A 24,751-nucleotide genomic window follows, 5' to 3' on the forward strand; every position below is an offset into this window, starting at 1 on the left:
CCCGGTTCCCAGTCCCAGACCATTTGTCGGTTTCCGCGAAAAAACTCCGAAAAAATCCATTCCCCTGCCTCTTCCCGCCTCCCCCGCTCCTCGCCCACCTAGGCGGCGGCGGCGCGGCCGCGTCAGCCACTCTTCGATGACGCCGTCCTACACCTCAGGTACCGCGGGGTCCGCCGGCGGGCGGAGGGCGGCGACCTTTGCCGGCGCAAGCGTGTTCCTGTCGCGGAACCTGGTGGCCCCCGAGGTGTTCGACGCCGTGCACGACGCGCTCCGCCTCAACGGCGCCGAGGTCTTCCTCTGCGCCGACCCGAGCCGCACTGGGCCCCTCGACTTCCACGTCATCTCATCCTCGTCCCACGTACGCGCCTCTTAAACCCACCTGCGCAAATCGACCGCCGCTTCGTTTTCCCAAATCCCTAAATGTTTGCTTCCGTTTTGGTCTGCCCTTCTGCAGGAGAGGTTCGCCGATCTGAGGGCCAAAGGCTGCAATTTGCTAGGTAAGGTGTGCTGCAATTTTTTAATAGGGGTGCTAAATTTTCTCGGGTGGTTGTGCAATGTGAAGTTGCACTGTTTGTTTTCTAACTAGTGGAACTAGTCGAGATGCCAGTGAAATCAGGCTCGAGTGGTTTTGATTCCTTGGTATTGGGAAGCTTGTCTTGGACTTTAACTTTGTGCATCTGCAATATATAACTATAGCACATAGGGTTTGATTGGTTCAGTGCGCTAATTACACTGAAATTTGGTACTTTATTTCAGTGTTTATTATCTTACACCAGGGCTAGTGTGTCAGATTGTCGCAGACTAGTGTGGCTAAGGTTTAATAACATTTCATTGCGAGGGGTGCTGGCTTCAATTTGATTGATGGAGTGTGCTGAATTTTTCCATGCAGAGCAAACATTTGTCAAATTTGGATAGCATGATGTCCCGGCCTGATCTGAGTTAGGCATTAGTCAAATATGTGCAAGAATGGGAGTACTGGGTTTTGAGATTTGGTTCTCTGCACAACACCCTGATTTCTCTCAAGTCTCAACTCCCGAGGACAAATTATATTAATGTATTGGGTTGGCATTCCTGTTTGGTGCCCTATATTGATGTATATCGGTGTATCTTGTGTTATGATCCTAGGATCATAATGGGGATAAACATCCGCTGAGAGGAATCCGGGCGGTGTCGACTACTAGGGGAGAGATTAGACCATAGATTGAGGAGACAGAATATTGGGGGAGACTTAGATTAATTCTTCTTTTTGCTTGATTCATTCTGAATATTACCTCTCCTTATATATGGAGGTGATTACAATCCTAATCCGACTCCAAATCCTAACTTACCAAACTTATCTCTTATTGAATTGGAAACAAAATCAAACTTATCTCCTAACTAAATCAAATCCAATTCCTACCAAACTTATCTCCTAATTAAATGACAAGCCTCGATCTCCTGCCCATGACATCTTGCTAGTTCAAATTTGGTGCAGTCAAAAGCCCCAATCTACTTTGTGGTTTGCAAAGTTTTCATTCTTTAGGGCTAAAACTCGTAAACACTTGATTGCTTATTAGACTAGTCTGTAGCTGAATGTTGTAATTGTCAGCTAAACAAAGTTAAGTATAATAGTGCAGATGATACTGTCTCATGAGTTACTGATCTTGAAAAAATGTGGACGCGATCTGGGTAAAAATTTCTCCAAGTACGCTAGCCTAGTAAAGCTGTAATCACATACCTGTTTATCTATTTTGTCTGGCTCCCCCTTCTTTTTAAAAGAAATGTCAGGCTTCTTTGTTAATATGGAGCCCAAAATGTTGTGTATTTTGTAGCGCTGCAGTCCATAGAATCCCTCTGTGGTTGAAACCACAACAGTCAAGTATAGCCATGTATTAAGTTGCTCTCAAAATGACACATAATTTCCACAGCCATTTTGTGTTTAAGTGTTGATTGTATTACCGTGTTTGAATTTTGATAGGACCACAGTGCATTCTTTCTTGTGCCAAAGAACGTCGCTTCCTACCTAAGCAAAGTTATACTTGTTGCCTTGCAATGGACGGTGTTAAGATACTCTGTTCAGGCTTTGAAAAAGCTGAGAAGGTACATGTATCGAAACTTGTCCTAATGTTACAGTTTAATTAGTAAGTGTGTTAGTATATATCTCAAGTTTGTTTTTGTTCTTGCAGGCTAAGATTGAAGAATTAGTGACAGCCACGGGAGGTCTTTTGCAAACTAAAGTCTCCATGGATGTGAACTTTGTACTTGTAAAAGATGTCTTGGCTGCCAAATATAAAGTAAGTTATGCTAAAAGCTGTTAACATGGTATCTAAATTTTGCTAGTTGCCACTGTGGCTAGTGTGGTATGAAAAGCTGTACATGCTTACCCTACATTTACGATGAGTTGATATATAACACATCTAGCATGAGAAGTAGTTGTTTGTTATGTTACTGCTGACAATTTCTAAGGTATTATACAATATATACAGTTCCATTATCTTTGTCCATGTTCTGCGCGGTACTGTCCACAGTGGCAGTTAATTTAATTAATGCCCTTCGTGCTTCTACAAGAGTTAAATGCCATTTGAGGTCTTGTTATTGTTCTCGTCTGGTTTACTAATCCCCTGTTTAGCTTTATTAATTTTCTTCTATGTTCTTTATTACTTTTGAAGTCCTTCTAGAACTTCTCTGGCTTATCTAACTAAAGCTTAGATAATTTATCTTTAACGGGCCTGAAAATCTTTACGCACACTTTTCTTCTCCCATTTCATCCAACTTGAGCTTATTGTTCAGTGCGCCCTCCTTGCATTAATGATTCCTCGGATCAAAGAGGTGCACTATGTACTCATGACATGTGATGGATAGTAGGGCTAGTTTGGCATTGCTGTGCTGTGCTGTGCTGTTATATGCTGCAGAATCTAGTTGGTTAATATAATCTTTATCATTTCTAGTAAAAATTTCCATTTTGACTCTGGAAAGAGATCATTAGTAACATAATATCTCCAAAAATAGTAAAAAGGCCAGCAGAATGCCAAACTAAGCCTTAATTGGAAAATACCATGAATCTGTTACGGGTCATTTCAATTTATTTCCAGCTCACCACAACCTAAACGAAAATGTGATTCTAGGCTGTTGGGATTTGTGCAGCAAATCTTAATTGAAACAATTGCCTGATTTTATTGTTCACATCGATGTTAGTACTCCGGATGGTGAGACAGTTAGAAGAGCTGTTTGGTTCATCTAACCAGGGTTGATTGATTAAGATATTTTGGCAGTTCACCAGTTTTCACCCAGTTCTATAGCTTTTCTTACCTAACTAATTACCAACTATGTTGCTATGTTACCTACTGAGGCTCTTATGCTGAAAGGATAACGATAATAACAACATGCTAAATTTATTGCTGCTAACTCGTTTGAACTTGGCAGTTGGCATGGAAGAAAGAACTGTTTACAATGCCATGTTCTCTCTGCATTGCCACTGTTGTTGGGCTATGACTAATAGGGATGTGGTTTCTTCTTGTGCATGCAGTGGGCTGTGAATGTTCTGAAGAAGCCCATTGTCACCATGAACTGGTTAGAGCAGTGCTGGACTGAACATCGTGTTGTGCCTCATGAACCTTATAGGATTCTTCCCTTTACTGGGTTGAATATCTGCGTCACCAAATTGAATCCAGGTAGGTGAAGTTGATTTTTATTCAGCTTGGCATTGAAAATGAGCTCCACATTTTCTTTCCTTCCACAAATCCACACGCATATGTTTCTCTTGCATCTTCATTGAAATTGAGGGTCTGTTTGGAAGAGGGGGATTGCTCTTGGAACTTCTGGAATTCAGTTCACAATTAAACTAGATACTAAGGATTAGGACCCCAATCCCCTTTCCAAAGAGGCCCTTATAATTGTTGACTAAGGGGTTGATATTATCAACTGAAATATTAAATATTGTAATGCTTTTGACAAGTTTCTTAAAAAGTAGGTTGCTATCTATTATCTGAAAAATACTGGCCTATGGTGGTACTTTGAATTGCAGCTGATGAAACATGCTGTGCTCTTGGATTTTATTTTTTTGGCCATTTTTTGTTGCAAAATGAAATTTGTTACTTTTCTTTTGCTTGATCAGATGAACGGAAGGAATTGGAGAAAATAGTAGTGCAGAATGGTGGCCAGTTTTCAGCCTGTCTTACACGGAAGTGCACTCATTTAGTTGCAAATATATCCTTTGGTGCTTTCTGCTTTTAATTTAATTTCTTATGTTTGAGATTCCATCTATTTGAATTAGTTACCCTCCGCTCTCTCTCATGCAGCTGTAGACATGAAATTTAAATGGAAAGGAACGGCAATTAAATTAGTCCAAAGTTCTGTTAAAACTGACAACTAAAGGTCTTTCTGGGCACTCTAGTACTCAATATTAAAAATAGTAGGTCAAAATAATATTGTAGGAAACTATATCTGTTCATGAGAAAGAGGAGACTATAGACTGAGGAGAGCGTGGCTTCTTTGATTCATTCTTCATTGATCTTTGCTAACACCAAGTCACCGATGAATCCAGTAGGCCTCTTTATATCAAAGGGAAATGATAGATAGGATCAATCTGAATAATAACTGACCTAACTAATGATAAGGCACTAAATAACTAATTATATCCCTTGGAAACTAATCAGATATTTAGGAAATATATAGCTTGGATGAGAAGTCTTGCTAATTCGCCACAGGCCCTCTACTGCAGTGCCGTGGCTAGTGTTCACTGGCCCTAATAGATGCACACGATAGCTGTGAATTCCTGAAAGCCATGTTTCCATCTGTCATTATGAAAAAGAAAAAAACCAATAAAGCACTGAAAGAAATCACCATTGGCTTTCAGAATTTACTCAATGTTTGCTCTAGTCTTAGTGAAACATGCTACTTGACAGCTGATAAACATACTATTTTTAAAGAAGGTGAACTTTTCAATTTTTCATTGCTATATGCGTTTCTGTTATTTATCACGAAAATTTTAAGGAAAATTTTCTTAACATGTTATTACAAACCTGGAGGTGACAAATATGTCGTGGCCCAGAGATGGGGTAATATCCACATTGTAAATCCAAGATGGGTTGACCAATCTGTTGCTCGAAGAGGTAATTACACACCCAAGGGCTATTTTCCTGCTGTTATTCGCTTGTTTCTCTTGTAAAAGTTATAAATCTTGTAAGGTTAGTCTAACCTATTTTCTTTCTTTGTTTGGAATGAAGCTTGCCTAGATGAAAATAATTACCTCGTTTGTCAGAGTTCGACTGCTTTTAGTGGCTTAAAAAGTTCCCTTAAGGAGCAACATAACCCAGAGATCAGTAGTGCAAGTGCAAGTTTTCAACCTGTTCCAGCAACATCAGTCGATGATTCAGTATCAACGTCACAATATGTGCCTGCTTCATTTGGTGATGCTTCACAGATCATCAACACAGATATTGTTGGTGCACCAGGTGTCCAAGAGACAAATGAGATGCAGGTTGATAGTCATGTAGCTGAGGACTCAGAGGCGGAAAATGATGATCTATATTTATCAAATTGCAGAATTTCTCTGGTGGGTTTTGAAGAGAAACAGTTGTTAAGGTTAGTCACGATGATACGCAATGGTGGTGGATCCCGGCACATTTTGTTAAGTGAGAAGCTTACTCATATTATTCTTGGTGCACCTTCAGAGGAGTAAGTTCATACAACTGTTTCTTCTGCGAATGCTAGTTCTTTTGTGTACTGGTTGCAGTTGCAGCTGATGATGCTTATTTTCTTGGCAGTGAAAAAAAGGAGGTAAGACGTCTGGCTGCTTGGGGTGTAATAAACATAGTAAAAGTAATGTGGTTAGAAGACTGCAATAGAGCCAAAAAGGAAGTAAAAGTATCCCCTAGTCATGTGGCTACTGAGCTACTCTCGAAAGGTATGCAACCACCAGATTTAGTTGTATTTTGGATTATTGAAATGGATCAAGTAATCATTAAAACATATATTGTCCTTGCTTGACTTCACTTACACAGTTCTTCTACCTTTTGAAAGCAGAATTTTCGCATGTGAGCATGGAAAAATCTGCTGATACATGTGAAACAAAGGTAGCCAAAAACTCACGTGGAATTTTTCATGTTCCAACTGTTAACGACTCACATGACAAACAACTTGAAAAGGATATGTCATCTGAAAGAAAATCAGCAAGAGGCAAAAGTGAAAATAACATTAATAAAACCCGAACAGCAACCAGGCCTGCAAAATCAAGTCAACAGAATGGAGCGGTCAGTATTGGCGAGTACCGTACCCCATTTCAAGTAACTCGTGAAATGAATTCAGGAAGTAGCAGATCTTCAAATATTTTCAAAGGGAGAACATTCGGTTTCTCAAATTCATTTTCTCATGACAAGGTATGCTGCACTGCTAATATTCCATCGATTTCCTTTACAGGCATCATTTCGTTGTCTTTGCCATGTCCTTTTTTCTTCTTAAGATGACTCCTGTTTCAACCTTCATTTGTGGCTGGGATACTCAGGTCAACAGTAAATTATGCTGTCAAATTTTTAAAATATTTTGCCATTTGATCAACTTGTTCAGAAATTACTTTACATTTTATTTGCTGAGCATTGTACACCAGAGTAAAAAGAAAAAAAAAGACCCAATCATATTCCTCCAGATAGTGCCTAGTTTTCTTTTGGTGCTGTTAGGAATAACAACTTGTATTCAATAGTAGCCCGGCAATATATAGAGTACATAAGGGAGTACATGGACTCCAGTAACCAAACATATACATAATGGATAAGGGCTCTATATTCCTAACAGGTGCTATGCATTAACATTTAATTCCCACTTTCTTTGATTTCTGTTAATGAAGTGGTTATGTTCTCTGAATCAGAGGCCTGAGGTTGTTGATTGGGTCAGCGAAGGAGGTGGCACTATGGTGGATGACATACAATCTACAGTTGTGGATTTCATAATCGAGTGCCATGGACAGAACAGCATGCCTTGTGACTTCTCTCATTCAACCGTCGTTTCAACTCAATGGATACGCTCGTGTTTGGAGGTATATGCTTCTGTGATCATGGTCACTTCACTCTATTATGCTTTTCAAGTGGCTGACTACTTCCAATTCTTACATTTAAATTTTGTAAAGGAGGGCTGCTTGCAAGATGTTGGAAATCACCCTATCTTCTCGCCTTTGCGCTGTTGCATCCCATTCCCAGGGTTTGAAAAATACCGTTTCTGTATTTCACTTTCACAATATGGAGAGAAAGAAAGATTTCTGCTGAAGAACTTGTGCTTCGCTTTAGGCGCTAAGTTTACAGAGAAAGCATATAAGGGAGTGACCCATCTTATCTGCAAATTTGCAAGCGGTCCAAAATATGAGGTTTACTCCAAAAGAGGAACTCCAACCATTACTGTAGAGTGGCTCTTTGAGTGTGTAAAACAGGTCATTTCGGATACATAGTTTTAACTTTGAATCATATTCACATATTTCCTTCCAGTTATTGTCCCACTGGCAATAGCTTGCGAGCATGGAATGCTTAACAATATGGCGAATTATCATTGCAGGATACAATTGTCCCTTTTGATCACTTTCAGCCGAGGCCACTTACTTCTCAGGAAAAAGATGCTGGTATGTGCACAGTCAGTCAATATTCCACGCAGGCAGGCAGATTTGACTGCTCTGAGCTGCTTAGTGGATGTCAAGTAACAACAAGCAATCCAACACTCAAATCTGGTAATTGTTCACTGTACAAGCTTTGAAAAGAAATTTTGTTCACCTCAAACTCATCTTCGTTCGCTTAGCAGGTATTGCCTCAGCTAATGAAGAACCAATTTCTCCTGCTGTCAGTAAAAGAAGAAGATTATCTGTTTCTGGCAAGGCTAGCGATACATGCAGAAACACTGGAGGACCTGAGAAACACCTTGACAATAGCTCTGTTCCTGATGTTGCGGATGCCATAGAGGTCCTATCATCCAAGGTAATGCTAATGCAACTCATACACTTTACTATTCCAAGGACATAGTTTAATAATGCCACCTGCTGTTTTTTATGTTGCAGATCCAGGATGTGCAATCTCCTAGGAGCGTATCCTATTTTCTGGTGATCTATGCTTTGCTGTTGATATTTGCACTCCATACTTTTAATGTGCACTACCATTGGTGTATCCTTAACTGCTCGTGCAGATTTTTGAACCTGACAATACTGCTGTTGTTCAAGATCAGAAAGATACACACTCCTTTGGCATTTCAAGGAGCTGGTTGAACATGTATGTTGGTACATTATGCATTTTTTACATGCATATGCTCGGCTAGAGTTGGATTATTCTCTTTTTCTGTACAGTTCCATAAAGACCTGAGATATGCTCTTTTGGAGTTGCTCGAACTTCCATTTAGATTACTAAACTAATTCTGATAGATCTTCACTTCCTGAAGGCAATGATCTGTTCATACATTCAATCATCATGTTGGCTCGCTAATGCTTCCACTTCCTCATACAATGATAACACAGATATTTACACAGACCAGCATGTCTATTCCAATGCATCTAAGTAGCGGAAACTTCCATATAGCTACTTGCTTCCACTGAACATTTCCCCTTATTGGTAACTGCTGTTTGTAATCTCTAGGCAACAGAAGCAAGACAACACCCCTGGCACGAAGATTCAAAGCTTAAACTCCTCCCCTGCCCCATCCCCAGCTCCCACTACCTACTACCCTTTCAGTGAGACGCAGACAGAGTCTCAGGTGTGCACTCTAATCCTAGAATCAATATACCCTACTCGGCAGTTAACGCCTGAAAGTGTTGTCCAACTCATTTGAACTCCACATTATATGCAGGTCGTTGGATACGAAGAAGATTTGACCGGCAGACAAAAGATCATTGACAGGGTTCGCTCTCAGAGCATTAACGTAACCCCATCAAGTGAGATGCCTTAAGTTAGTTAGGAGGCTAAATAGCACATCTCGCATGCAGCCAGATCTACCCATCAACCGTGATGGAGAAAACGTATTTTGTAATCTGCTTGTCCGGCCTTGTTGGCATCAGCATCAGCAACATGGATGGAGTCTGCAAATTTGGAGGCCTAGGATCTGCGCGTGTGGCACAAGTGGAGAAGATTTTCATGGCATGGAATTCGGTGAAGTATGCTTATACCGCGATTTTGTATAAGTAGCCCGCCCTTGTTTTGTAAACTTATTTGGAAAACACGGTTGTTTGAGCAGAGAGTTTGCAAAAGGATAGTAGGTAGAGAGAATCAATTCGTCATCTATTCATAAACTGCATTTACATATATATAGGTTCTTAACAGACATGCCTTTTCAGAAACTGTTGAGATGAACGGATGCCTTTGCTGGATAACTGAAGGTAGTTAGTCTTGTTAGTTGCTAATGATATTTGATCACATGCTTAATGTAAGAGGAGTTTGTTCGTAACACTCTCCATTGATCAATTATCTTGAATGTAAATTTCTTGTTGAAAATTCTTCTAAAACTCTATGCGAAAAATATAAGGAGAAATAGTATATTATATGTTGATATACCATTAAAACTTTTTAAAAACATAATGGAAAATATAAGGAGAAAATGATATGGTATATATCAGTAATTGTTTTATTGTAAGCTCATATTAGAAAACTCACTGGTGAGTTTAGAGAGTAATAATTATGATCTCTGGATCATATTAAAACCTTCGAAAAATATTTGGAAAAATAGGAGGAATAAAGTAGATATTGCCTTATTAAAAACCTTATATGAGAAACCGTATAGGAAAAACTCATAAAGGAAAAAAGTGTAATATAATATGAACAGGTTATTATTTAGGGATCAAATCCCCTTGAACCTTGCAAATCTCGTAGTCATCGCATACCAATTCTATAAATATATTTTTGGAATATAGAAGTTGGTAAGAACTTAGTGAATAAATCAACAAGATTGTCACATTATTTAATTTGCAAGATTTATATTTCCCCATTGTTTTGCAATTCATGAGGATAGAACATTTTAGAAGCAATATGTTTAATTATATTGCTCTTTAGTAACATGTTTGTATTTGAGTAATGCATATATAATTATCTTCATAGATAATTGTTGGCGATTCAATAGAACTAATACCACATGATTGTTATATGTGATTGATCATTCTGCGAAGCCATGCGCATTCACTTAATGCTTCATATAATGCAATTATTTTAGAATGATTTGTGGATATAGCCACTAGAGTCTATTTTGAAGACTTTCATAAAATGGCTGGTCCACCATTTAAGAACATGAAGCCTGTCTGTGATCTGGCGTTATGGGGATCTGATAAGTAGCTAGCGTCAGTATATCCAATCATATTCATATCTTGATTTCTTTGAAAGAAAAGAGCAAGATCTATAGTGCCTTGGAGACATCGTAAGATATTCTTGACTCCCTGAAAGTGCATCTAGGCTCCTTGTAGGTTTTAGCTAATTGATGACAAACGATTAAAGGGCTAATGAGTTTATCAAGTGTATGAACAAATTTTAGTCCCGTTGAAAAAGGTTAAAAGAAGTCAATGTCCCTCAAAAAGAAAGGAGAAGCGGCATAAAGAAACTCATAGAGTTCAATTCATTTTTATTTTGAATTTGAGATTTAGGAATGTCGTACTATAAAGAGGGATGCTTTTATAGTCTTGCTAGTGTCTTAGTGCTCAAAGTATTTTGTGAAAACCAATTCTTGAGAGACACCATCACTCACGAACACCGAGAAAATAGGACAGAGTTGTCTGGTTCCGTAGTCTCCGGGTTGGTCCAGAAACTCCGGACTCTGTTAGGTGCCCCGGAGTCTCCGAGTGAGACTTCGAGAAGAGCTCTCGGTTTGGCTTTAATTATGAGCCCGGAGTCTCCGGGATAGCCCGGATACTCTGGACTGTGCAAGTGTTCCGGAGCCTCCGAGTGAGACTCCGAGAGAGAGTCTCGGTTTCGATTTAATTCTAAGCTTGGAGTCTCCGAGTTAGTCCGGATACTCCGGATGCTGTTAAGTCCCGGAGTCTCTAAGTGAGACTCCGAGAAAGGCTCTCGGTTAGCCAAGGTTTTTTAGTTGGAGTCTCTGAGTTGGTCCGGAGTCTCCGAGTCCTGATGCTTCCGAACCTTCCGGGCATCCTCCGAACTAGTGTTCTAGCCGGTTTTTCTCAAAGTGTTTCCCAGAGTCTCCGGGTGAACCCAGATACTCCGGATCAGTGTAACGACTAGTTCTAACAGGTTAGGTCCGTGAGTTTCTGTGCTACCCGGAGACTCCGGGTGAACCCAGATACTCAAAGTCTGTCTGAATAGCACAGTAACGGCTAGTTTTTGGAGGAAGGGTATAAATACTTCTTCACCCCCTCTCATTTATTGCTGTTGAACCACCAGTGCATAAACATTCTCTAGAGCATTCAATACCCCTCCCAAACTCCTCTAGTGCCTAATCTTTGCTAAGATTTGTGAGTTTGGTTTGGGGAGTGAGATTTGGAGCAAGAGAGCAACAAGAAAATCTTTGAGCATTTTGAGTTCTTGCCAAGCTGCGATTTGCAATTTTTTTTCTCTTGAAGCTTTGTGCTTCTAGACGGCAAGAGGTCACCCGTAGAGCACCTAATCGTTGTGGAGTGCCACGGGGAGTTTGTATCACTCATGAATTGAGTAAGAACCCTAGCTCGATCTTTGTGATCGCTTGGGTGAGGATAGGGTTGAAAAATACCCGACTCTTTGTGAGCTCCTCAACAGAGACGTATGCACTTCTTTGTGAGGTGGTCAAACTTCGGAAACAAATCTTGTCTCCATTAATTTCTTGCAAGTTATTCGTTCAAATTGTTATTTAAGGATTTGCCTCAATATTGTTGCTTGCGAGTATTTGAGTGCGTGATTATTGTTGAGAAGAACATATCCATCTTATAGATACAATGGTAACTCATAGACTTCAGTAGATTCACTTAAACTTAATTTGATTTCGAGTTCCTGTATAGTCTGCATAATCCGGGTGAACTCGGATACTCAGGAACCCGGAGTCTCCGGATTGAGCCGGAGTCTCCGGACACTGTTTGATCCGCTGTTGAGTTTTAAATTTTAGAAATAACTATTTAACCCCCTCTAGTCAACATCAAGGACTTTCAATTGGTATCAGAGCATAACCTCCTACAAGGCTTAACTGCTTGGAGGAATTAAAGATGTCAGCATCCGGAGAGAAAAGCCCGAGAAGTCCTAAAGGTGAAACCTCGGGTGGTGGTTCGAGAAGACAAATGGATTCGGGAGATGCTTCAACAGCCGGTGGCTCCAAAGATAGAAAGCGAGTTGAAATTAATTTTGATTATAGCAAATTAAATTCCTCTTCTAACAACTTCATCTCCATGCCTTCCGGGCGTGCACTATTTTTTGATGGTACTCACACGCCGCTTGGAGGCACAAGATGAAGATGCATTTAATATCGCTCTATCCGAGCATTTGGAAAATTGTGTGTGTAGGTCTTGATTTTCCGGCCGAAGACATGAAGTTTACACCCGAACAAGAACAAACCATACATAGAAATACCCAAGCAACAAGTGTTATACTTAGTGCCTTAAGCCCCGAAAAGTTCAACAAGGTGGATGGGCTTGAGGAGGCTAACTCAATTTGGGATACACTTCAAGTGGCTCATGAAGGCACAACTAGTGTGAGGGAATCCAAGATTGAATTACTTGAAGGCAAATTAGGAAGGTTTGTTATGGAGGATGATGAGACTCCACAAGTCATGTATGATCGGATGATGGTGCTTGTGAACAAGATTAGAGGACTTGGTAGTGAAGAACTTGATGACCACAAGGTTGTGAGAAGGTTGCTTAGAGCCTTCGCTCCAAGAAACCCAACTTTGGTCACCCTCATCCGGGAAATGAGAGATTACAAAAGGCTCACTCCAAGTGATGTTCTTGGGAGAATACTTGCTCATGATTTCATAGAAGAGGAAGCAAATGAGGTGAAGAACTTGTCCAAGCAAAGCTCCACTTTCAAGAACAAAGAAATAGCTTTCTTTGTGAGGAAATTCAAGAAATTCATGAGGAAGGGAGGATATAGCAAATATAAAAGAGACATACCCAAAAGAAGAACTTCCAAGAGGGCGTGCTATGAGTGTGACGAAGTGGACCACTTCATAGCCGATTGTCCTAACAAGAAGAAGGGCAAAGAAGAAAAGAAGGGCAAGCCATTCAAGAAAGACAAGAGCAAGGCATACAAAAAGAAGTATTCCGGTCACGCTCATATTGGCGAGGAGTAGGATTCAAACTCCGATTCCGACTCCGATGATAAAGGAGTCGCCACCATCGCCATTCGAGCCCCTACACCATCAAAATCACTATTTGGCGAAATAAGCGACGACGACACCCCCACATGCTTCATGGCAAAAGGGCGAAAGGTAAAATTACATCCTAAGTTTCTAGTTAGTGATAGTGATAGTGATAGTTGTAATGAAAGCATGTTTAAAGGTCTTAGTAAAAATACCATATCTGAATTGAAAAAACTTATGGAAACCATAAAGGGTCAAGAGGAGATCCTCGAGAAGCAAGAAGATTTGCACATCCTTGAAAAGGAGAGAAACCTTGAACTCGAGGAACTTCTTGCTAAAGAAAGGGAGAAGATTGAGAAATTGACCAAAGAGCTAAATTTGACCAATAGCTCAATTGCTAGTTTTGAGAATAATAATTCTATTCTTCAAGAAAAATTGTCAAGTTTAGATGAGAGTCATAAAACTCTCGAAGCACAAATTAATATCCTTAAAAATAGCTCATCCCACTCTAATGATGCAATCTTGCTCTCTAGTGTTTCCACAAGCAATGGTTGTTCTCGGTGCTATAATATAGATATAAATGCTTGTGCTACTAACATTGAATCCTTGCAAGCTTTAAAACAAATGAGAGGCTAAATGCCTTGATCAAGTATGGATGCATTAAAACCTATAAATCAAAGGATGTACTATATAAGACCATTAAGGCCAAAGACAACAAGCTAAAGAGAGGCCTCGGATTTGACACGCATACAAGCAAAACAAATTAGCATGTTGTGATCAAGGGCAAAGAGTGCCTAAAATTCATCAAAGAAAGCAAGCAAGTCGATCACACCTCTCAAGTGAAGCAACAAAAGGCTCATGCGCCTCAATCCTCTTTTTATGCTTCTTATATGCTCAAGAGGAATCACCGTGGTAAAGTGGTTGCTCTATATGTTGGTGCCCGCACAAAGGATAGAATTGTGAAAAAGAGTGTGTGGGTACCAAAAATGCTTGTGACTAACATGAAAGGACCCAAACAAATTTGGGTACCTAAAGCAAAGGCTTAAAACTTGTTTCGTAGGCATACTCCTCCGGTGGATTAAGTTGGGTGATCGATAGTGGATGCACAAATTATATGATCGGAGAGAAGAGTATGTTCTCATCATTTGAAGAAAATAGAGGATCACATGAAAATATTATTCATTTCATTTTTCACGAACATTTTGCATTTTTGACGATTTTTGGTGATGATGAAAAAGGAGAGGTAATAGATCTAGGTAAAATTGCTATCTCAAATGATCATTCTATCTCTAATGTTTTGTTAGTTAAATCTTTTAGTTATAATTTGTTATCCGTGTCACAATTATGCGAGATGGATTACAATTGTCTTTTTACTAATGAGGGTGTGACCGTCTATAGAAGGGAGGACATCTCAATAGCTTTTACGGGTAAGTTGAAGGGTAAACTTTATCTTGTTTATTTTTCAACGGATGAAGTGAGGCCTAAAACTTGCTTAATTGCTAAGTCTAGTACGGGTTGGCTATGGCATCGCCGACTAGCCCATGTTGGTATGAGGAATTTATCTAAACTCCTAAAGGGGAGCACATCCTAGGACTAACAAATGTTTCGTTTGAGAAAGATAGGATTTGCAGTGCTTGTCAAGCGGGAAAATAAATTGGAGCTCATCAGCCCGCCAAAAATGCGACGACAACAACAAGGCCATTGGAACTCCTTCACATGGATCTATTTAGACCAATCGTCTATATAAGCATTGGCGGTAACAAATATGGCTTAGTAATTGTTGATGATTATTTTCATTTCACTTGGATATTCTTTTTGCATGAAAAAAGTGAAACACAAGCCATATTCAAGAAGTTTGTGAGGAGAGCTCAAAATGAATTCGATATGAGGATCAAGAGACTGAGAAATGACAATAGAAGCGAATTCAAGAACACTCAAATTGGAACCCCTCAACAAAATGGGGTTGTCGAGAGGAAGAATATGACTCTCATAGAGTCGGTAAGAACCATACTTGATGAATACAAGATATCAGATCAATTTTGGACTGAGGCCATCAACACCGCTTGCCATGCAATCAACCGATTGTATCTCCACAAGATCTTGAAGAAGACTGCCTACGAACTCCTAACCAGTAACAAACCAAACGTATCCTACTTTAGAGTCTTTAGTAGTAAATGTTTTATTCTTAATAAGAAGGCAAACAATTCTAAATTTGCTCCTAAAGTAGATGAATATTTTATGCTTGGTTATGGATCAAATACCTACGCCTATTGTGTTTTCAACAAAACCTCCGGTTATGTTGAAATTGCACGGGATGTGACATTTGATGAATCTAACAGCTCCCAAGTGGAGTAAGTTGATCCTGATGTTTTAGGTGATGAAGAAATTCCAAGCGAAGCAATTAAGAAGATGATAATTAGATAAATCAAGTCTCAAGAATCACAAGAGCAACATATAGCCAATAATGACCAAGTCAGCCGTCTTCATCAATTCAAGTAGAGCCATCAACATCAACTCCTATGCAAGATTAAAATCAAAAACAAGGTCAAGGTCAAGATCAACCTCATGATGATTACAACAAGTTTCTTGATGATGAAGGAGAAGACATTCAACCCCAATCTCAAGTGCCACACCCAAGAGTTCATCAAAGTATCCAAAGAGATCACCCCGTGGACAACATACTTGGTGATATACAAAATGGGGTAACCACTCATTCTAGAATTACAAATTTTTGTGAATGTTACTCTTTTATTTCCTCTTTGGAACCATTGAAGGTGAAAGACAGACTTGGAGATCCGAATTGGGTGATATCTATGCAAGAATAATTGAATAATTTCAAGAGGAATGGAGTTTGGACATTGGTGGAAAGACCAAACCAAAATGTAATTAGCAACAAATGGGTCTTCCGCAACAAACAAGATGAGAATAGGATCGTGACAAGAAACAAAGCAAGGTTGGTTGCTCAAAGCTTCACGCAAATAGAAGGTTTAGATTTTGGTGAGACTTATTCTCTCGTAGCTAGAATTGAATCAATTCATATATTACTTGCCTATGCTACTCACCATGATTTCAAGCTATATCAAATGGACGTGAAGAGCGCTTTCCTAAATGGACCAATCTCCGAATTGGTGTACGTAGAGCAACCTCCCGGATTTTAAGATCCCAAATATCCTCATCATGTGTATAAACTCTATAAGACGCTCTATGGGTTTAAGCAAGCACCTAGAGCATGGCATGAATGCCTTAGAGATTTTCTCATCAGGAAAGGCTTTGAAATAGGCAAAGCCTATTCTACTATTTTCACTAAAAATATCGATAATGATTTATTTATTTGCCAAATATATGTCGATGACATTATATTTGGTTCTACTAACAAAATGTTTTGTGAAGAGTTTAGTAGGATTATGACCAAGAGGTTCGAGATGTCAATGATGGGTGAACTAAAGTTTTTCCTAGGATTTCAAATCAAACAACTCAAGGAAGAAACTTTTATTTGTCAAACGAAATATATCAAGGACATGCTTAAGAAGTTTGATATGGAGAATGCCAAGCCCATCAAGACTCCAATGCAATCAAATGGGCATCTCAACCTAAATGAAGAAGACAAAGCTGTGGATCAAAAGGTATATCGTTCAATGATTAGTTCTTTACTTTACCTTTGTGCATCTAGGCTCGATATAATGCTTAGTGTGTGTATGTGTGCAAGATTTCAAGCCGCTCCAAAGGAGTGCCATTTAATGGCCGTTAAGAGAATTCTTAGATATTTAGTTCATACTCCATACCTTGGCTTATGGTACCCTAAAGGTTCATCCTTCGAACTTATCGGCAGGGTCTTGCCAATTCTTGGGTAGGTCCTTGGTGTATTGGTCATCAAAGAAACAAAATTTCGTAGCCCTATCCACCGCCAAAGCCGAGTATGTTGCTGCGGGAGCTTGTTATGCTCAACTGCTTTGGATGAGGCAAACCTTGAGAGATTACGGCTACAACATGACCAAAGTCCCACTTTTGTGTGACAATGAGAGTGCCGTCAAAATAGTCAATAATCCCGTACAACACTCAAGAACCAAACACATAGATATATGTCACCACTTCTTGAGAAACCACTCAACCAAAGGGGATATCGATATTCGCCATGTGAAAACCGAGAAACAACTAGCCGATATCCTCACAAAGCCTTTAGATGAGCAAATGTTTTGCGAGTTGAGATGTGAGCTTAATATCCTAGATTCTCGCAACATGGCTTGATATACTGCATACAATTGATTGTTGTAGATTTGTAGATTTTATAGATAGTGGTTTTCAAAACTCTTGTGTGCAATATTTGAAAATTTTGACACTTTGATCTTTGGATCATAATTTGCTACTTGTGATCATAGTTATGTAATGTTGTTTGTTGGCTAATCACAAGTGGCAAAAACATGTCTCAATTGTCTAATAATCTTCTCCTCGTTGAATCACAGCTCCTAGCTCAATCTGCAAAATCTACAGATCCCGGAATGTCCGAACTATGCCGGAGTATCCGAAATCTGACACTGTTTCGTGAGCTTCTGGTTCGGTTGAGTTGACAGAACCCGGAGTCTCCGGGCCCACCTGAAGTATCCGAATTCTGTCACTCAACCCGGAGGGTCCGGGTCACCCTCCGGGAAAAGCTTTCGGTTCAGACTCCAGATTCCACCTGGAGTCTCCGGGCCAGGCCGAACTCTCCGGGCCAGGCCGGAGTCTCCGGGTTACCCAGCTTATACAGAGACCCCCCGGCAGTTTTCCTCTCTCTTCCATCCTTTCACTCCTTTTTCCTTCCCCTCACCGCAAGAAGAGAGCTTCGGCGATTTCAAGACTTGTCCAAGGATTTTTTGGCAAAGTTCTTGGATTGTTCATCGTCCCTAGCTTGGAATCTCTGACCCTCCCTCCGGATTGAATCTCTGTGCTTCATCTAGCCCTAAAAGGTACTTTTCATCCGATCTCTAAATAGCTTGGTCTAAAATCAAATTCCTTCGGTGAAGATGTTCCTTATGGTCCCTAGAATCAATCCCTATAAGGGTTTTTACAATGTGGAACAAGAATCACGCAATCCCCAAATTCTTGCCCCAGAGTCAGGCTACCCGGAGTATCCGGGTTGGCCCGGATACTCCGAGTCTGTCAGAATTTTCAGCATTCTTTCAGTTCCAAATTCTTTCTCATCCAACCCTTTTGCCTTCTCTTATATATCTTTCATGTATATCTCAAGACTATTGAGATGGATAGAAACAAGGGATATGGCTATGAGAGGAGGAAGAAACACAAAAGTGATTCTCAAGCTCAAGGTCAAAGCGATGCTCTTCCTCAGTGTGTTGAATCAAGAGGTATTCTGATCAAGGAGGCGGCGCAATCAGAAAATGTGCCTCGAGGATTGACTAAGTTACAAGCTATGAGGGCAAGGGGCACTTTCAGACCAAGGGGAACATCTCTTGTAACAATAGGTCGTGGAAAAGGAAAAGCCGTGGATGCTGGCTCTAGTATCCACGGGGAGGATGAGATAGAGGAAGAGAACATTGTGTTAGCTCCCCTGAAGCTACATAGGCCCTACAGAGCTCACCAAGCACATGAAATTCCAAGAAGAATGATTGATTATATGAAGAAAGCTACCAAGTGCAAAAAGGATAGAGGTGAAGATCCTTATGAGTATGAGAAGAGCGTGGCAGACCCACGCTTTTGGAACGAGTTTCACGCTGATTTCTATGAAAGCATGATCCTCACTAAGAAGAACCCTATCACTCCAATGCAATGGATTGATAGGGAGTACATGGAGCAAAAGAATGATCAAACGTTCAAGGCCATCATTGCTGCATGTGAAGAAAAGAAAATCAAGAACTTTATGAGTCTGAAGTGTGACTGGAGTGTAGAAGTTATTGCCCAATTCTATGCTACACTTTCCTATGATCATGAAGAGAATCAAACTATGTTCTGGATGATAGAAGGAGAGAAATATAGAATCTCATATCAAACCTTTACTCACATCTTTGGTTTCGACATTTGTGACTTGCACAACTCTAAGATACATAATGAGAATCAGTTAACACTAGATGATATAGACTTTATGTATTTGGATCGAGGAAGGGTGATACATGGCACAGCAACAGGGATGAAGCCCTACTACAAGTATTTGAACAATCTATTTCATCTCACATTAAATCCAAAAGGAGGTGATGCTACAAATGTTCAAGGAATCTCAAGAAACCTTCTAGCCCGGATGTCTAATGTGGGCGAACCCTTTAGTGTGATAGATTTTGTTTGGGAGGAAATCCATGCTACCTCATATACTCCCAACAAAAGTTGTGCATATACGCCCTATATCATGTATATGATTGAAAGGGTAACCAAGAAAAACTTCTTCAAGGAAGTGAAGCACGAACCTTATTGGATGAGAATTGTGAGCTCTAGGTCATCTCCTCCATCATCTCTTCCACCTACAGCTCCTAGTGCACAACGAATAGCTCCCCGGCGTGTTCCATCCTCTCGTGACTCTCAATCTTTTATCAAGAGTGCACTCAAGGCAATATTTTGAGTCTGCACTCACAATGCCACTCAGATCTGAGAGACCAAAATTAGGATGAAGAAAATTGAAGCAAGGTAGAAGGAAATCAACACTCACCTTGGTATTCAGCCACCTTGCTCTCCAATTACAATGAAGAAGAAGCTAGTGAGCCAGAATTCGAGAACCCTTGGGCTTGGTATGATGAAGGCCAAACAGCTGCTGAGGGTCCCTCCCATGCTCAAGATGATGAGGAGATCGACGACGACGAGGAGATAGAAGAAGCTGAAGCAAGCTCTTCAGAAAGTGGCAATGAAGACAGATCTGATGATGGTGGCAATGACGACTATGAGGAAGACAACGGCTAATTCTTTATTCTCCTTCTCTTTCTTTTTGGTGCTTGATGCCAAAAGGGGAGAGAAATCCTATGTGTCCTGTCTATTTTCTTTCTTAAATCCTTCATCATTTCCGTGGGTTAATTGAGGCATATGTAATAATTATATTGAACTTTGTGTTGTGCTTGTAGTTGAACCCTTTAAATTCATAAGACTATATTTGTGCTAGTGTGATGCAATGAGTTGGTTGGTGTAATATTTGTTTCTTTCTTTCTTAGATTTTGTGAAATATCATGTCATATGCATCACGTATATAAATGTTCACTCACTTTGCACCCCACGAATTCTAAGATATACGGGGAGCTCTCACAAAATTTCTTTAAATATGTACATTTGATCTAAATTTTTAATTTCAAAAAAATATAGACATTTAGGGGGAGCTCACCATATACCTTAAAATTTGAAATCTTTAAATTCTATTATCTTTTATAAGCTTTAATCGGATTGTCATCAATCACAAAAAAGGAGAGATTAAAAGTGCATCTAGGCCCCTTGTGTGTTTTGGCTAATTGATGACAAACGATTAAGGAAATAATGAGTTTATTAAGTATATGAACAAGTTTTAGTCCTGTTGAAAAATGTTAAAAGAAGTCAATGTTCCTCAAAAAGAAAGGAGAAGCGGCATGAAGAAACTCATAGAGTTCAATTCATTTTTATTTTAAATTTGAGTTTTAGGAATGTCGTACAATAAAGAGGGATGCTTTTTGTAGTCTTGGTAGTGTCTTAGTGCTCAAAGTATTTTGTGAAAACCAATTCTTAAGAGACACCATCACTCATGAACACCGGGAAAATAGGGCGGAGTTGTCTGGTTCCAGAGTCTCCGGGTTGATCCGGAAACTCCGGACTCTGTTAGGTGCCCCGGAGTCTCCGAGTGAGACTCCAAGAAGAGCTCTCGGTTTGGCTTTAATTCTAAGCTCGAAGTCTCTGGGATAGCCCAGATACTCCGCATTGTGCAAGTGTTCCGGAGCCTCCGAGTGAGACTTCGAGAGAGAGTCTCGGTTTTGTTTTAATTCTAAGCTCGGAGTCTCCGAGTTAATCTGGATACTCCGGATGTTGTTAAGTCCCGGAGTCTCTGAGTGAGACTCCGAGAAAGGCTCTCGGTTAGCCAAGGTTTTTTAGCTGGAGTCTCCGAGTTGGTCCGGAGTCTCCGAGTCCTGATGCTTCTGGACCTTCCAGGCATCCTCCGAACTAGTGTTCTAGCCAGTTTTTCTCAAAGTGTTACCCGGAGTCTCCTGGTGAACCCGGATACTCCGGGTTAGTGTAACGGCTAGTTCTGACTGGTTAGGTGCGTGAGTTTCTGTGCTACCCAGAGACTCTAGGTGAACCCGGATACTTTGAGTTTGTCTGAATAGCACAACAACAGCTAGTTTTTTGGGGAAGGGTATAAATACTTCTTCACCCCCTCTCATTTATTGCTGCTGAACCACCAGTGCACAAACACTCTCTAGAGCATTCAATAGCCATTCCAAACCCCTCTAGTGCCTAATCTTTGCTAAGATTTATGAGTTTGGTTTGGGGAGTGAGATTTGGAGCAAGAGAGCAACAATAAAATCTTTGAGCATTTTGAGTTCTTGCCAAGCTGCGATTTGTAATTTTTTTTCTCTTGAGAGCATTCAATAGCCATTCCAAACCCCTCTAGTGCCTAATCTTTGCTAAGATTTATGAGTTTGGTTTGGGGAGTGAGATTTGGAGCAAGAGAGCAACAATAAAATCTTTGAGCATTTTGAGTTCTTGCCAAGCTGCGATTTGTAATTTTTTTTTCTCTTGAAGCTTTGTGCTTCTAGACGGCAAGAGATCACCCGTAGAGCATCCAATCGTTGTGGAGTGCCACAAGGAGTTTGTATCACCCACGAATTGAGTAAGAACCCTAGCTTGATCTTTGTAGTCGCTTGGGTGAGAATAGGGTTGAAAAAGACCCGGCTCTTGTGAGCTCCTCAACGGAGACGTAGGCACTTCTTTGTGAGGTGGCTGAACTTCGGAAAAAAAATCTTGTCTCCATTTAATTTCTTGCAAGTTATTCGTTCAAATTATTATTTGAGGATTTGCCTCAATATTGTTGCTTGCGAATATTTGAGTGCAGGATTATTATTGAGAATAACATATCCATCTTATAGATACAGTGGTAACTCATAGACTTCAGTAGATTCACTTAAACTTATTTTGATTTTGAGTTCCTGTATAGTCCGGATAATCCGGGTGAACTCGGATACTCCGGAATCCGGAGTATCCGGATTGAGCCGGAGTCTCCAGACACTGTCTGATCCGCTGCTGAGTTTTAAATTTCAGAAATGACTATTCACCCCCCTTCTAGTTGACATCAAGGACTATCACTCCCGCCCAATGACGTTTAGTTGGAGCAGTATTATGCCTAGCTAGTAAGTTCACTGCAAATGTGATATCAGACCTGGTGCAATTTGCAAGATACATAAGCGCTCCAATGGAACTGAGAGTCTAAATGGATCTTTCTCCATATCAAGAGATCGAACAAACATGGGAGTCTTGGAAGGGTATGATTTTTCCATATTGAAATTCTCTAATATTTTCTAGGTATATGCGGCTGGGGGAAGTAGAATATTTGAAGGAAGATGCTCGAGTTGTATTCCCAGGCAAAATTTGGTTTTACCCAAATCCTTCATTTCAAATTTCGTCTTTAGATGATTGTGTATTTCATCTATATCTTCTGTATTTCCGATGATATTCAGATCATCAACATACACAGAGATAATACATAATTATGTTGAGGATTTCTTTATGAAGACACATGAGCAATCATCATTGTTGGAGTATCCCTTTTATAGAAGGAACTCTTTTAGTCGGTTGTACCATATTTTTCCCGATTGCTTTAAGCCATATAGTGACTTTTTAAGCTTTACATAATACATGCTGCGATTTACGTTTGGATTCGGAATGTCTAGTCCTTCGGGGACTTTCATATATATATATATATATATATATATATATATATATATATATATATATATATATATATATATCCGAATCAAGTGACACATATAGGTATGCGGTTACTACATCCATCAACTGCATAGATATATGATTTTGTATTGCCAATGAAATTAGATATCAGAACGTGATTCTATTCATCACTGGAGAATAAGTCTCATTAAAATCAATGCTGGGTCTTTGCGTGAACTCTTGTGCTACAAGCCTTGCTTTATATCTCACCACCTCGTTATTTTCATTCCGTTTGCGGATGAAAACCCGCTTGTATCCCACAGGAAAGATGTTACGAGGAGTAGGTATTACTGATGTGAATACCTCTCTTTTGGAGAGCGAGTTCAATTCTGCCTGGATTGCATCCTTCCATTATGTCCAGTCCGAGCGCTTACGGCACTCTACCATGGTCTTGGGATCTGGATCATAAAGAAGGTCATTTGCAATCTTTGAGGAGAAGTATGTGTCGACAATTGTAGTCTTTCTGTCAAATGATTCTCCAAAATTAGTATAATTTATGAAAATTTCATCTACCCTTTCTGACTCATCGTACTTTCCCATTACAATAGAGTCTAGGTGTTCCGATGTCCCAGCATCAGTATTTGTGTGCACAGTTATACTGGGATGTGGATGTTGAACATCCACTGGATGTATATTATCCATAGACCTTGTGTGTCTTTCAACTTGACGTTGATTTGCATTTACTATTTTAGAGGAGAGATTTCTTTGTTTTCGCGGTAGCTTGCAAGAAGCTTTATTCTTTGTGACCGTATTTCTCCCCCTCTTATTTTGATTTAGGAGTTGAGTGGTTTTGTTTGGTACCTTCACTCTTTTTGGTACATTCCTAGCAGGAATATAGGATTTAGTGACACATTTGTTGTCAGTAAATGCATCTGGCAGATTATTTGTAATATTTTACAAATTTATGATTCTCTGAACTTAGAGTTCAGATTCTTGAGTACGTGGATCTGAGGAGGAAATGTCTGAGGAATTCCAATTGATTTCTTGGCATTCTTTCTGGTACTTGAAATCTCCCTATAATGCCGGGAAATGCTTTGAGGAGGAAATGTTAGATTTGTCTTTGTTGTTCTTGAAAATGCCCTTCCCCTTGTTGTTTCTATGGAACTTCTACTTCTTGTTGTGGTTCTTCTTGCCTTTGAAGTTCTTTGGGTGGCGTTTGTTACCGTCGAACCTCTTAGTATTCTGAATATTACAGTTTACTTCAGGTAAAGGGGTAGTGCCTGTAGGGCGCTGGTGATGATTCTTCAAAAGAAGTTCATCATGTTTTTTAGCCTGAAGTAAAGTATGAATTAATTCAGAATAGTGCTGATAGTTTCTAGCACAGTATTGTTGTTGCAATACTCTATGGGCAGGAAGCATTGTAGATAATTTTTTTTCAATTTTCTCCGCATCTGTTGGAGCTTTGTCACAAAATAGAAATCTAGAGCAGATTTTGTGAACATCATGGTTATATTCTCCAATGGACTTAAAGTCCTGGAGGTGAATGTTGGACCACTCGCATTGTGCTTTAGGCAGTATTACTGCCTTTTGCTATTCATATCGCTCTTTGAGCGAGTTCCATAGGTCATGTGGATTTTCATCCATCAAATATTTAGATTTTAAATTTGGATGTAAATGGTGCCTTATGTAGTATAAATCCCAATACTTGATTTGATCTTAAAGTGGTGGATCTCCC

General features: G+C 39.8%; 1 protein-coding gene across 1 annotated transcript; it reads left to right on the forward strand.

The window, feature by feature from the left end:
* LOC133900812 (uncharacterized) lies at positions 1-9,333 on the forward strand. Its single transcript, XM_062342062.1, has 18 exons — positions 1-358; positions 455-497; positions 1,958-2,079; positions 2,166-2,273; positions 3,506-3,650; positions 4,094-4,185; positions 4,997-5,090; positions 5,205-5,655; positions 5,745-5,884; positions 6,004-6,356; positions 6,842-7,009; positions 7,100-7,396; positions 7,519-7,687; positions 7,759-7,931; positions 8,012-8,038; positions 8,137-8,219; positions 8,580-8,697; positions 8,791-9,333. The coding sequence occupies exons 1-18, from the start codon at positions 137-139 to the stop codon at positions 8,887-8,889; spliced, it is 2,904 nt and encodes a 967-aa protein (XP_062198046.1). The 5' UTR covers positions 1-136; the 3' UTR covers positions 8,890-9,333.
* Positions 9,334-24,751: the final 15,418 nt, after the last annotated feature.

Source organism: Phragmites australis, chromosome 19, assembly GCF_958298935.1.
Source record: "Phragmites australis chromosome 19, lpPhrAust1.1, whole genome shotgun sequence".
NCBI lineage: Eukaryota > Viridiplantae > Streptophyta > Magnoliopsida > Poales > Poaceae > Phragmites > Phragmites australis.

Excerpts from the sequence above, each read along its gene's own strand:
- LOC133900812 (XM_062342062.1), top strand. The coding sequence starts at position 137 with ATGACGCCGTCCTACACCTCAGGTACCGCGGGGTCCGCCGGCGGGCGG. Across the intron at positions 7,932-8,011 it reads TAGAGGTCCTATCATCCAAG|ATCCAGGATGTGCAATCTCC; the intron begins GTAATGCTAATG and ends TTTATGTTGCAG. Across the intron at positions 8,698-8,790 it reads AGACGCAGACAGAGTCTCAG|GTCGTTGGATACGAAGAAGA; the intron begins GTGTGCACTCTA and ends CATTATATGCAG.